Source organism: Siniperca chuatsi, linkage group LG9 (assembly GCF_020085105.1).
Source record: "Siniperca chuatsi isolate FFG_IHB_CAS linkage group LG9, ASM2008510v1, whole genome shotgun sequence".
Taxonomy (NCBI): domain Eukaryota; kingdom Metazoa; phylum Chordata; class Actinopteri; order Centrarchiformes; family Sinipercidae; genus Siniperca; species Siniperca chuatsi.
This window is the reverse complement of record NC_058050.1, coordinates 4,985,696-4,998,679: the sequence shown is the minus strand read 5'-3', so window position 1 is coordinate 4,998,679 and position 12,984 is coordinate 4,985,696. Positions and strand designations below refer to the sequence as shown.

Here is a 12,984-nt window from a genome sequence, read left to right as displayed (position 1 = left end):
AGCCTGTACACCAACCTCATCCTCCAAAAACTCAAAAGACTTTTACAGGATAGTACCCGTACCCTTCACTCCAATCGCAGCAGCCACCTGACCCGGGGAAAGAGACTTCTACAAAAGAGAACTCAAAAGAAGTGGATACAAGAACTCGTTCATTCCTCAAGCCATCAGCCCGTATAACATGCAGGTTTAATCAGCAGGTCTCTTAGCTGGTCACTTGGACTTTTATATCAAATTTGATTTTACTGATTTGGATCGACTGTTTTTATTGGACTTTATTGTTTTATTATTTTTCTATCTAATGTGTTTTATTATGATTATGCTGTGGTCTTGTTGTTTATTCTATTGTTTTTACTGTTGATTTTATGGTGTTTGATGTCTGGAGCACTGGAACAAACTAATTTCCTCATGTGGGATCATTAAATAGATCTGAATCTGAATCTGACAAAGAATCACATCCATCAGCCATTTTCCAAGTGTACTTTTCCCTCAGCTTGCCAGGTTATAAATTATTCAAAGTTGTTCATCTGAAATCATAGAGATTAAACAGATTAAAATAAATCTATTATCACTATAATTTGAAGTTTGCTCACAGGCATTAATGACCATGTTGTTGACAAGATGATTCACCTCCTCAGTGCTGCTGAGTCATATATTCACACATGGCAGCACACTGCCATCATCTGGCTGATGGAAAGCACGTCCAAAACACTACAGACATTCAGCCAGTAACCAAAGACAGTCACTAAAGTTGAAGAAAGAGTTTGAAGAAACACTGAGATGTTTCATAGTCTGTTCTTTGATGTCTACTGGAGTTACATTTTAGGCCTCCATAGTTTTTAATGTAATTTATGGTAAAATACAATAATTCAAGAGCTAATTTCATCAATAAGTATTTGTTTTATATGTATTTGAAACAAGGGTGCAGTAAGAACTTTTGGATAGTTTTAGTGAGTTGTGTTATTAATTTCTCTTTTAGTTTTTCAACTTATTATCTAAACAAGTGTGTCTAGTTCAACAGCCTTGAGTAAAATCTAATTCAAATAATCTGGAATAAAATGTTTAATGTTCCTAACACCTTTAAATGCAGTCAATGTTTTAGTTGAGATAGCTAAGTGGAAATACACTGCTCCTCACATATATGGACTGTTGTTCTAAAACAGTAAAGGCAAAACAAAAGTCAAAATCAAATGTTAACTTTATATTACTAAAATATTCCGTGAGTGAAACTAAGTCTGGGTGTTTCTATTAATTATCAAACCTCTTGCCATCTATTTTTCAATCTTCTGAGATGCAGGTTCCACTGAGATGCCGCTGTCATTGGTAGCCTAATGGAATAATGCGGTAAATTCTAGCTGATTAAGAGTGACAATGGTGGTGATTGTGGCAAAACTTGCTCTCACAGGGAACTTCTTTGACATGTTTCTCTCAGCTGACAAGATTTTCCGGGAACTGCAGCCGTCCTACATCCAGGATGTTGTCTCATTTCCTTATGTGGGAAAAAGATTCCAAACACTGGCTGTAATGCCTCTTAGTCTGAGCATAAGGCTAATTTTGGACTCCATACTGTTTAGACAGTATACTGACTAGCTTGGCCTACTGTCCAAAACATTTAATCTTGTTTATGATGTTATTGTTGCTTTAAAATTGAATTTATTAACCTATGTGAATTGAGATCAGCATCTAAATTTGTTTAACTGTGATTATTTACAAAAGTAAAGGTAGTAAAACTGTATTTTCTCTCCTTTTTTATGGATTTTGGCACTGGTGCTCATGAAAAAGAATATATGAATATTCCGACAGTGTAATGTTCCTATAGACTTGAAGAATGTCTGTATTCAATGCCACTATTTCGCAGACTTTGCATCGGGACACCATGTGAGGTAGGTTCATACGCAGACAGGGTCAAGATTTTTCAGTGAGCAAACAAAAACGCAAGTACCAAATGTATATGACAACAGGTCAAAATGTTTTTTTTTTACTGATAATGATCTCACTTAAGATGACTGATTTCTATACACTGTACAACATTCCTTACAGCGGGTCTGCATCAGTGGGCCTGTGATCCATTATAGTGCATTTACAGTGACCTAATTGAATTTTATGGTATTTTGTGTATTCACCATAACTCGCCTATATGTCTACAGTCAATTATAGTGTGCATGTGGAACACATTCTGATTATTCAGTGACCTTACCAAACTGTGTCTTTTTTATCTATTTTTATCTACAGAAGTAAGTATTCATTAAGTTTGGCATTATTAAACTGTCATTTTGTAAATCATATGGTGTTCATAGTATTTCTTTCTCAGAGGTGGAAGTAGCTAAGTACATTTACCCAAGAACTCTACTTCAGTATTTCATATTTTTGCTTTATACTCCCACTTCACTGCATTTCAGAGGCAAATATTGCACTTTTTACTTCACTACATATATTTGACAGCTTTAGTTACTTTGCAGATAAGATTTTACAAAAATACAATATGATCTGCTTCTAAGATATGATGCGTTGTTTTAGATTTAACTACCCAATAGTTTAAAAAAATATGATAAAAAATATGAAAAACTTCTAAAGTATGGAAATTTAACTACTAGTACAGTACATAAAGTATCAGCCTCACTGCGACCAGCTACATTATTAAAATGCTGATTAAATGATCATACATTAGTAATCCAATCCAATCATATTATACATATGCCTGTTTAATAATCTGTGGTGGAATGTAAGTAACTATATTTACTCAAATACTTAAGTACAAATCAGGGCTGGGCGATATATCAAATATATATTTGAATATTAATTAATGGGGCAGCAACGTTACATAGGGACTTTTTGTTTGTTTTCTGTGGCAGCAAACACAACACACAGCCGTCCAGTAACTATTATACTGCAGTATGAGCTCATCTGCAGAAGGTTCACTCTCACAACAACAACAGCGCTGGTTACCCACAAGGCCACCTTCCTTAAAGTGGAAGGCTCGGCAGGTAACACACAGGTGCAGCTAGACTGTGGGTGTGCTAACCAGAGGTGGAAGAAGTGTTCAGGTCCATTACCAACTTTTAAAATACTCCACTACAAGTAAATGTTCTGCATTCTTAACCTTACAAAGGTAAAAGTGTGTAAGTATTTACTTAAAGTACTTATTGTAGTAAAATGGTCAGTGTTTTACTAAATATACTATGTTTCTTGATTAATATTACTAAAGCATTAATGTGTATGATGCATTTTACTGCTGTAGATGTTTAAGGTTGAGCTAATTTTAACTACTTTACATACTGTTGGGTAGTTTAATCTACAGCAATGCATCATATTCTATAAGATCATCATGTTTTTTCACTATTTGAGAATTGAACGTATGTTATTTTAGAAAAAATGTGTATATTGAGATATATAGCATATCACGGCATAGCCTAAAAATATCTAGATATTATTTATAAGCCATATCGCCCAGCCCTTGTACAAATTTAAGGTAAACATTTTTAGAAATTAACCTTACCACGAACATCTACAATATTAAAATGTTGCATAAATAATAATGCATCAGTAATAATAAGCCAATTATATAATGCTATGTAGTCTATTTATATATTACTATAATACTCTAAAGGAGGTCATTCTGCCTAACACGTAGGCTCCATTTTTTAACGTACTTTTAAAATGTTTTTTTTTTTTAAGTATTTTTATACTTTTACTTGAAAGAAAGACTTTTATTGTGGGTATTTTTACAGAGTTGTAGTCCCATTGTTGCCTTAGTTTTTCTTCCACCGCTGGTATTTCTATAGTAAATATGGTGTGTGAGAGGGATATATAGCCTAACATAGTGGGTTTATAGCGATCTCGTCGTACTTTATTGTATTTTGTACCCTTGGTTGTGTCACTAGTGATCATGTAATGTTCCTGGAGAGCCTGTGTTGTTGCTGTGAATGTCCACCTGTGTTGTTTTGGTAGTCTGCACGGCGGAAACCGATATATCCCCCAACATGAGCCTGTCCAATGAGGAGATGAGGGGGCGGTCCCGTCGGTCTCCATCTTCACTGGTGTGTGAACCACAACAAACATCGACGGTAAGACGAATGGCGATCAAGTCAGAATAAAAGACAAAACAGGTAAGACGTTAGCTGACGGTAAAGTAACGTATAGCTTACCGCCTGTTGAATATGTAACGGCTCTGGTGACGCATCTGTGCAGTGCGCATTGTTCTACGCAGCAGCCGTTGATCCGTGCGGTTTGTTTTTTTAATGTCATATTTACGCGACGACATGAAATACTGTTTGGCGGATTGTGTTTAAATAATAATTTAAAACCCGAATGCCGCTTTCGGTAGGAAGAATAAGGGGATTATAACCGTTCGCCTCCGGCCGGTACGTTGTGTTCCTGGCTGAGGCTCAACGGCTCAGCAGCAGCAGCAGCATGGCAGCCTGGGCCGCGGTCACAGTAGTGAGCGTTATGTAGACCACACCAGACATCCTGGACGGAGTCTTTGGGCAACAGCCTGCGGTTTTGTCTTTTTATCTTGTTATTTTCATGGTGTTGGTGTCCTGTTGTCTGTGCTTACACGATGTAACCTTAGCAGTTATCACCAACTGTTGCTGTGGCCTACAGTGGGCAACCTGACTATTCTCACTAACATGACCTGGGATACATTTTAGGATCGACCTACTTTACAACAGTGGTGGAAAGTAACTAAGTACATTTACTCAATACTGTACTTAAATATTATTTTGAGGTACTTTTACTTTACTTGAGTATTTCCATTTTCTGCTACTTTAGACTTCCACTTAGCCTAAATATGGTACTTTTTACTCCACTGCATTCATTTAATACCTTTAGTTACTAGTTACTTTGCAGATTCAGATTAATAATACAAAACATATTCAAGAAATAAATTACGATGCATTATTATAAGTTAAGTTTTATTGATCCCGAAGGGGAAATTTCCAAGCAGTATATAAATAAATTCAAATTAGCCCCACCTTTACCTGCTGCAACATTAAAGTAGGCCTTATAAACACATGAATGCATAAATAATTATAATCCAATAATATAATATATATTATTATATATCCCATTCTGCATAATTAGTGCTTTTAATTTTGGTACTTTAAGTAGTCCATATTTTGATTCCAATACTTTTGTACTGTGAATGCATGACTTTTATTTCTAAACTGTGGTATTACTACCTTTACTAAGAGTAAAAGATCTGAGTACTGCTTTACCACAACTGCTTTACAATTATCAGTGAGTAACCACAATCTAGATGGTAATATTCTGTTTTAGAAATATTAATGATACCTATTCAGATCATTTACGTAAGTAAAAGTGGAAATACCACATTTGCTGTGAGCAGTTTCATGTAGGAACTATTTCTGTTTTACTGATACATGAAACTGCTCACAACAGATCTGTGGATTATCTCGAGTAACCGTGTCATGATTTCTGGAAATAGACATTGCTGTTGAGTTTTTCAAATGTATTTTTTGGGGGGGGGACTTTAAGCACCACAAGCAATATAGTGCCATATACTCCCATTATATTTTTAAAAAAAATGGACACATTTCTATGGCCAACATCTCCAAAACTCGGCAACTCACACCAAAACAATCAAAATGGATAAATAGCACTACAGGTAAGAGAAAAAATATGCATTTTTAATTTGGGGTGAACTGTCCCATATAAGGCCTTAAAGACCAGGAAGTCACCTAATTGACCGGCAGGAGCCATAGAGAACATGCAAAATAATATAAAGTGTTACTGTATAATTTTAAAAGATCTATAGTAATGCTATGATTATTTTATAAGGATACTACACAAGTAATTAGACAAAGATGTAAATGCCTATATCTTAGAGAAATTTAAAAATTAAATATTGGTGATAGTATAGAGAATGGGGGGAAAAAAAACATACATTTAGGGCTGCAACTAACGATTATTTTCATTATCGATTAATCTGTCGATCATTTTCTCGATTAATCGATTTGTTGTCCAGTTTACCCACAACCGAAAGATATTCAGTTAACTGTCATAGAGGACTAAAGAAACCAGAAAATATTCACATTTGAGTAGCTGAAATCAGAGAATTTGGACACAGTTCTTAAAAAAATGACTCAAAACGATTAGTTGATTTATCAAAATAGTTGGGATTAATTTAATAGTTGACGACTAATCGTTGCAGCTCTACATACATTAAGCAAAGGTCACTGTCTAGTCTCCATTGAGCAGCACACTCCCAAGTCCCAGCAGAATGATTTCTGATGTATTGCAAGAGATTTTTCATCATGGACAGTGCACCAGTTGAAGTTTGTTCTCCTGGGAAATGTTTCCTGGAATCCGTCCAGGTCCAATTTCACATTAAAGCGGCTGTGTGGCATGTGGCTAGTCAGCACATCCTGCTGCGCCTACGTTTATGGCAGTCTCTCTCTCCTCATGCTGTCTTTTGTGTTACAGACAGTTGCAGCAATGGGCAAGTCCCAGTCACACTTGGCTAAGCACAAAAACGAGAGTGAAGACGCACTGACGACAGCTGGCGAGTACGGTGACAGTCAGACAGAGGAGGATGGAAAGAACGGAGACGTATCTCAGTTCCCCTATGTTGAGTTCACTGGACGGGACAGCGTCACATGCCCCACATGTCAGGGCACCGGCAGAATCCCTCGAGGTAAAACTTTCTAAATATATACGTAATCATAACTCAGCGACCATTATCAGTATAATTTTTAAGTTTGTATTTAAGAGCAGTGCCCTTAAAGGCCCTGAAAATGTGGTGTCAAATCAAAGTATTTCTCGATAACATTAAATATTCATGACTAAATAAACAATCTGTTCACGTTCAGAAAAAAAAAATCCTTAGGTATTATTTCTTTTAAGAGCTAACAGTCAAAATCTCAGCTAATCTGCTTCAGCAGGACTGTGTGGGTGTGGTTTGATCAACTTTGAATGACTGTGCCTGCAATACAAGCAAACAACCACACAACTGTCATCACATTTTGATTCAAATGTTGCTAAACTCTGATTAGTGCACGGAAATATGTCACATCATCTTTTCCCTCCACTTTAAACTAGTGAGAAGGACAACAACACAAAATACAGAAATGTCTCTTGTGAAATAACCAAAACTGGGAGAAAATGCTGTGCTCGTGTTAGACCCGGTCACTCATGAGCACAGCAGCTGATTGAGAAGGTGTTTTGTGATGTTGTGAGTTTTCAGGGCTTGTAAATTACAAGAAAAATTAGAAGACAGTTTGTATTTCAGGCAAGTTGAGGTTTGAATTGTACAAGTGTACATACAAGCCTCTACCAGGATTTCATCGTGGCAACCATGTAGGGATAAAAGGGCCAGGGCAGTGATGATCTATTTCAGCCCCACCTGAAGTTAGGTTAAGTTGTACATTGTAAAAATCATGCATATTGCTGTAAAGATGATTGAAGGTTTCTACAGTTTCATGCATTCAAATATGTCCATATGTCCGGCTCACATATACTTACAAGAAACCTAAAGTTTATAAAAACCAGATCCTGAATGCCAGTGCATACATCTCAAATACAGTACAACAAAAGTCCAAGTATAAATACAAGTTTCACGCCTTTACATCGACAACAAAATTCATAGATCACAGATGTAGCAAATATATAATAACGTACAAAGATAAATAGGCCATATTGCCTTCTTTTTCAAGCTTTAGAGACAAAGTTGGCTAACTTTAACTCACAATTAAATATCTCTCTCCATTTCCAATTATATCTACACCAGAATATTTCAGGGTTTTGTCAAGACCTTTCATGAAAGATGGATGCTCTTAACCTCTTGCAGTTTGCATAATATAGAATGGGACACACTTTTTTTTTTTACAACTCACACAGCTCAAATAGTCAGTTTTTCCCCCTGCTGCTGTACCAGTGTTACAAACCAAGAATCTGGATAAGATTGTCTTGTCATTACACGCTGTACCATACCCATCCAATTATAGCCACAGAACCTAACTCATCAGTGCATTAAAATGATACCCCGTTACTTATTCATTTGTTTGTTTTGGTGGGTTAAAAATAAACCAGTCATCAATAAAATTATCTATAATTTTAAGTGGGGAAAAAGTCAACTTCAAGATTCTTCTCAAGAGTTGTTATTTTTTTTAAGTAGTGTTGCATAGTGCAAATCTTACAACATGCTCCTTACTCAATCCAGCAGTAAAACGACAGCTTTTCTTTGCTTTCTTTGAATTATTCAACAGGTCAAGAGAATCAGCTTGTGGCTCTGATTCCATACAGCGACCAAAGGCTCAGGCCAAGCAGGACGTAAGTCTGCACCGAGTGCTCTTTGTACTGATTGACCGTGTTAGCTGTCTGCATGATGAAACTGAATGAACACACAGTAGCATGATAGACTTTGAAGTCATCAGCTACTTTCAGGGTCTCACTTCTCTTTTCTTTCTCTTGCAGAAAGTTGTATGTCACGATATCAGTGGCACTTTGCCTGCTGCTGTCTGGCCTTGCTGTATTCTTCCTATTCCCTCGCTCTATTGATGTCTCCTATGTGGGAGTGAAGTCTGCCTACGTCTCCTATGACCTGGACAAACGAATTGTTTATCTCAACATTACAGTAAGACTGTGTTTCTATACTCCCCTCATTTAAAAATGAATCTGTAATAATACCCTGTAGGAGAATCAAATAATTGGGTATGTGTTTAATTTTGACCAAGCATTAAAGCGACTATAATCAATATTTTTATCTTAACAATGGATCACATGACTTCATGTATGTGAAAGGGGTTGCTCGTAGTGATGAATACACAGAGAATTATCACTTGACTCTGCAGTTCTCCTTAGCTCTAGTCTACAGAGCTTCATCATGTCGTTTTCTGGCCCGCAACTTTACTGTTTTGGCTCACTCTCACTGCTCTAATCAGTGCTGTTGTCGGCTGAAGCAGGCAGCCATTTTCAGCACAAAAAAAAAAGCTCTATAAACCCTCTGTACGTTTCCAGTTAAACACCAAACAGCAAATAGACAAAGTTAGCAGCTAGCTGGTAAATACTTTGGAGCATTTAGCAGCTAAAGAGCCACATATTTCCCTTGGAGTTGGTGGAGTCCAGAAACAGACCTAAATGGAGAGTGAATATTGGATTTATATTCACCACGTGGCCAAAAACACAACTTTAAAATTGATGATAATGTTGCTCCATGGCTGCTGGATGTGTAAATAGGCAACTGTTTGCCATATCAACTTAATTATATGTTAGTGTTGTGTGTTTACAGCTTGTTTCCACTTCCCCCAAGTGGCCAAAAAATCAGTTACTGCAGGTTTAAAATGCTATACATTTGTATTCATTTGCTATACATTATTACGACAATAATTTTTTTCCTTTCGAGTTAACGTTGGGGCTTTTTACATCAAGCACTCTGAGATTGCCAGAATCTCACACCTTTTATCTTCTTCCATCCAGAGCACTCTGAACATCACCAATAACAACTACTACACCATATCTGTGACCAACATCACAGCCCAAGTGCAGTTCTCCAAGACGGTGATAGGCAAGGCCAAGTTTAACAACAGCTCAGTGATCATACCACTGGATGAACGGCAGGTCGGTTGAAATACATTTTACTGTACACACACAAAGAAAAACTACACTCTACATAGTTACAAATTCATGGCTGCAATTCAAGAAACTCAATTCGTTATTATAGGTTGTAAAAAACGAGTCTAAAAAATGCACTGAAATTCTGATGCACTTTAGTTATGACAGCAACTTGCACAGCCTACACAACAGCTCATTGTTACACCCATAGTCACAATATCAAGAAACCTTGCCCAGCATTACTCACACACTTGTCATGTGATTGCTCAAAAATATTATGTGTTTCTGCAAAAATCCGAACTTCAAACAAATGTTTTAAGCACCATTAAATCCTCTGTCTTTAAGTCGTGTGACATTACAAATCATGGTACCACTGCTCACTATTTAACAATTGGCCACTGACCGTACCAAATTATATTAGTTTTTGTTGTGATAAACATAAATGTGGAATTTGTTGTAATATTGTTTTTTTTTTTCTCTTCAAATGCTTTATACAGTAAATTGTGTTTATTGCAGATTGACTACACAGTTCCCACCACCATTGCTGATGAGATGAGTTATATGTTGTAAGTATCTTGCTAGAAGTCATATAAATTTACTGTTTACACTTGGATCATTTTAAATTATAAATCACTTCTTTTCTTACAGTGACTACTGCACCTTGCAAACCATTAAAGTTCACAACATAGTGGTCATGATGCAGTAAGTATGGCTTAATGTACAATATTTTAAACGTATTTTTTATTTACAGCTCACATTCTGATGTTTTTCTTTATATATATAATCATGCTGTATTTGATATAGTTATTATTTATTGTGATTTTGAACATTAATCTTACCAACTCTCCTCCTCCTCTACACTCACATAGTCTTACCCACACATACTGCAGAGCTGCCCACAAAACAACACAGCCTTCTGCTGTGGAGTACTGCTCAGACTATCAGGGGACACATGGGCCTTTGGGTGCCTTGCTCATTTACACATCAATGCTGACATTCAATCTGATTGTAAATTTAGCAAAGCAGACATTTTTCAAAGGCAGAAATGATTTTTCTGTGGTCAAAGCCAAATAACAGCTTTCTAGTCAAGTAACATTACACTGAATCTCAGTGAAAATGGGTAATGGATTTTCCACACCAATGCAGGATTTAGGACTGTCAGTCCTTTTAGACAGCTGCACTTGTCTCACCTTGTTGTCTGATGTACAGTAGTTGACTCTGGTTATTTTTCAGGGTGACGGTGACAACATCGTACTTCGGCCACGCGGAGCAGGTCTCCCAGGAGATGTACCAGTATGTGGACTGTGGGGGGAACACCACCTCCTTGCATGGGCATGTGCAGGTTTACTGAGAAGACAAGCAAAAGAGCCCAGACATCACATACTGCTGTATGTCTTACAGAGATAAACTGGGCTGACCTCCATGTAGGAAATCCTTGCTCAGTGACAATGTAATAATGGACAGGGACATAACTTTCCTTTAAATTAGTCACAGTGGCTCATCCATTCTTAAGTTCCCAACCACTTTCTTCATTCTCCAAGTAAAATGTGGTGTTTATACGAGCAATTTCTTTTTGGTTACTTGTCAAACAGGCTGGTAAAAGCAGACAAACTTACCTGCCACAGCCAGAATTTAGCAGGATTTGCCTCAAGGTTTATGGTCATTTTTCACCTTGCCACCAACAAAATAGATAATAATTTAATATTCACATCATTGGTAGGCGTTCCCATCTTGTTCACTCCTCAACAATTAAATTACTGGAGTTTCAGATATGATGCACTTTAACCCGATCCTTTTCTACAGATATTAATAAAATGTTGTATGAGTGCAACAGGAATACTACAACTGCTACTGCCCCCTACTATTCTATAGCACTTTTAATGAAAAATACAGCAACTAAGGTACATGAAGAGTTTTTAGACACAATGAAAACCACTGAGCTGTTCCTTACCACTTCTTTTTGCCCTCTTTTCATTCCTTTCTACAGTAGCCTCTCTCTTTTTTTGTTTCATAAAAATATGATTCTTGATAGTGTTTGATGCAATATAGATGACTTATTATTTTATGTCATTTGTTTTTTGTTTTGGCTCAGAGTACTTTACTTTTAGCTTGAGTGAAGGTAGTAGAAGTCTTCTCTTATGTTTATCTGTCATTCACCTGAGTGATTTAAAATCAAATGTGACTACTGTGAAGACTGTTGCATAGTAAAAATAACTTTGTAAAAGGGATAATATTTTAAATTTCATAGCAAATGTGGGAGCATTACAGCGGGCTTTAAAATACAGAAATGTGTAAATGTAAAATATGTACTTTCCTTCTGGCTTGCTTCAAAACATGTTATATCAAGAATAATTGCTGTTATGGGAGCAACTTCCTTCCCTTTAATGAGGTTGTCCTATTTTTGTGGGCTGTGGTGTCATTCGCAATAATGTGTTGGCTATTTTAATCCACTCTGCATCTATAACTTGTATCATGAGTTGACTGCTATTTTCGAGTTTTGAAATTATTATGGCTTCCTTTTGTCACTTTTATTACAAGGTATAATTTTGGATTGGCTGATGATTACCAGAAGTGAATAATACCACAATTATTCACATGCTCTGATAATATTCTACATTTTTAAACATGTACTGAACGACTTTTGCCTGACAAAAGACGCCCATAACACATAAATGCCCAAAATATGAATTAATGTGTTTCTGATCTTAGTTAATTTGTGATTGCACAGGTCAGATAAAACCTCGTTCGGCAAGTTTTTCTGACCGTTAATACAATGTCTACACAGTCATCATAAGAAAACTATAACCCCCTCTTAGTGTTTGATGACAGTGTAGATGTGAATGTTTCTGCCTCCACACTGTGGTTTTGTGTTTTTCATGCATGAAGTTGAAAATAAAATCATGACTCATTTTGAAAGTTTTTACATTTTTTTGGGTGTGCTTGTAATATTCTCTGTATACACTGGGTGGTGCCAAGTGGTCTGCTAAACCACAATATCACTCACCTCTGCTGAAGATCCCGAAACTGTTACTGTTGTTACATACTTTCATATTCATGAGATAATTTAAGTGACACACCACCTCAAAGATGTTGGACAAAGATCAACCTGCAAAATTGGATGTCTGAACACCATTACTACTACAATGGTTTTTATTGTGATAAAAATGTCTCAGCAGAGTTGATATTTGTCAGGTGTGTTACCCACAATTAGTGCAAAATAATCTAAAAGTGAAAAATTGGTTCTGTCTTAATCACACCAAAGACTATCTAAATCTATTAATTTAGAGGAGTACAAATGTGATCACCTATTGTGATATTTGTGTGTTTATTGTAGGGGTGCGACTATCAATTATTTTCATAATCAACGAATCTCCTGATTATTTTCTCGGTTAATTGATTTAATTGCTTAAAAATGTA

General features: G+C 36.4%; 1 protein-coding gene across 2 annotated transcripts; it reads left to right on the top strand.

Annotated features, from left to right (window-relative positions):
• Positions 1-3,064: 3,064 nt before the first annotated feature.
• Positions 3,065-12,483, top strand: tmem106ba (transmembrane protein 106Ba). 2 transcript variants are annotated; one of them, XM_044208176.1, is made up of 9 exons: positions 3,065-3,116; positions 3,946-4,061; positions 6,442-6,652; positions 8,223-8,286; positions 8,431-8,590; positions 9,433-9,573; positions 10,084-10,133; positions 10,216-10,269; positions 10,801-12,483. In XM_044208176.1, the coding sequence occupies exons 1-9, from the start codon at positions 3,080-3,082 to the stop codon at positions 10,916-10,918; spliced, it is 951 nt and encodes a 316-aa protein (XP_044064111.1). In that variant the 5' UTR covers positions 3,065-3,079; the 3' UTR covers positions 10,919-12,483. The 2 variants fall into 2 exon arrangements, with proteins under 2 accessions (XP_044064111.1, XP_044064112.1); XM_044208177.1 differs by lacking the exon at positions 3,065-3,116 and having other exon boundaries at positions 3,954-4,103.
• Positions 12,484-12,984: the final 501 nt, after the last annotated feature.

Coding starts and splice junctions, on each gene's coding strand:
- tmem106ba (XM_044208176.1), top strand. CDS start 3,080: ATGTTCTGCATTCTTAACCTTACAAAGGTAAAAGTGT. Junction 3,117..3,945: donor CCTTACAAAGGTAAAAGTGT/GTAAGTATTTAC, acceptor TTGTTTTGGTAG/TCTGCACGGCGGAAACCGAT. Junction 8,287..8,430: donor AGGCTCAGGCCAAGCAGGAC/GTAAGTCTGCAC, acceptor TTTCTCTTGCAG/AAAGTTGTATGTCACGATAT.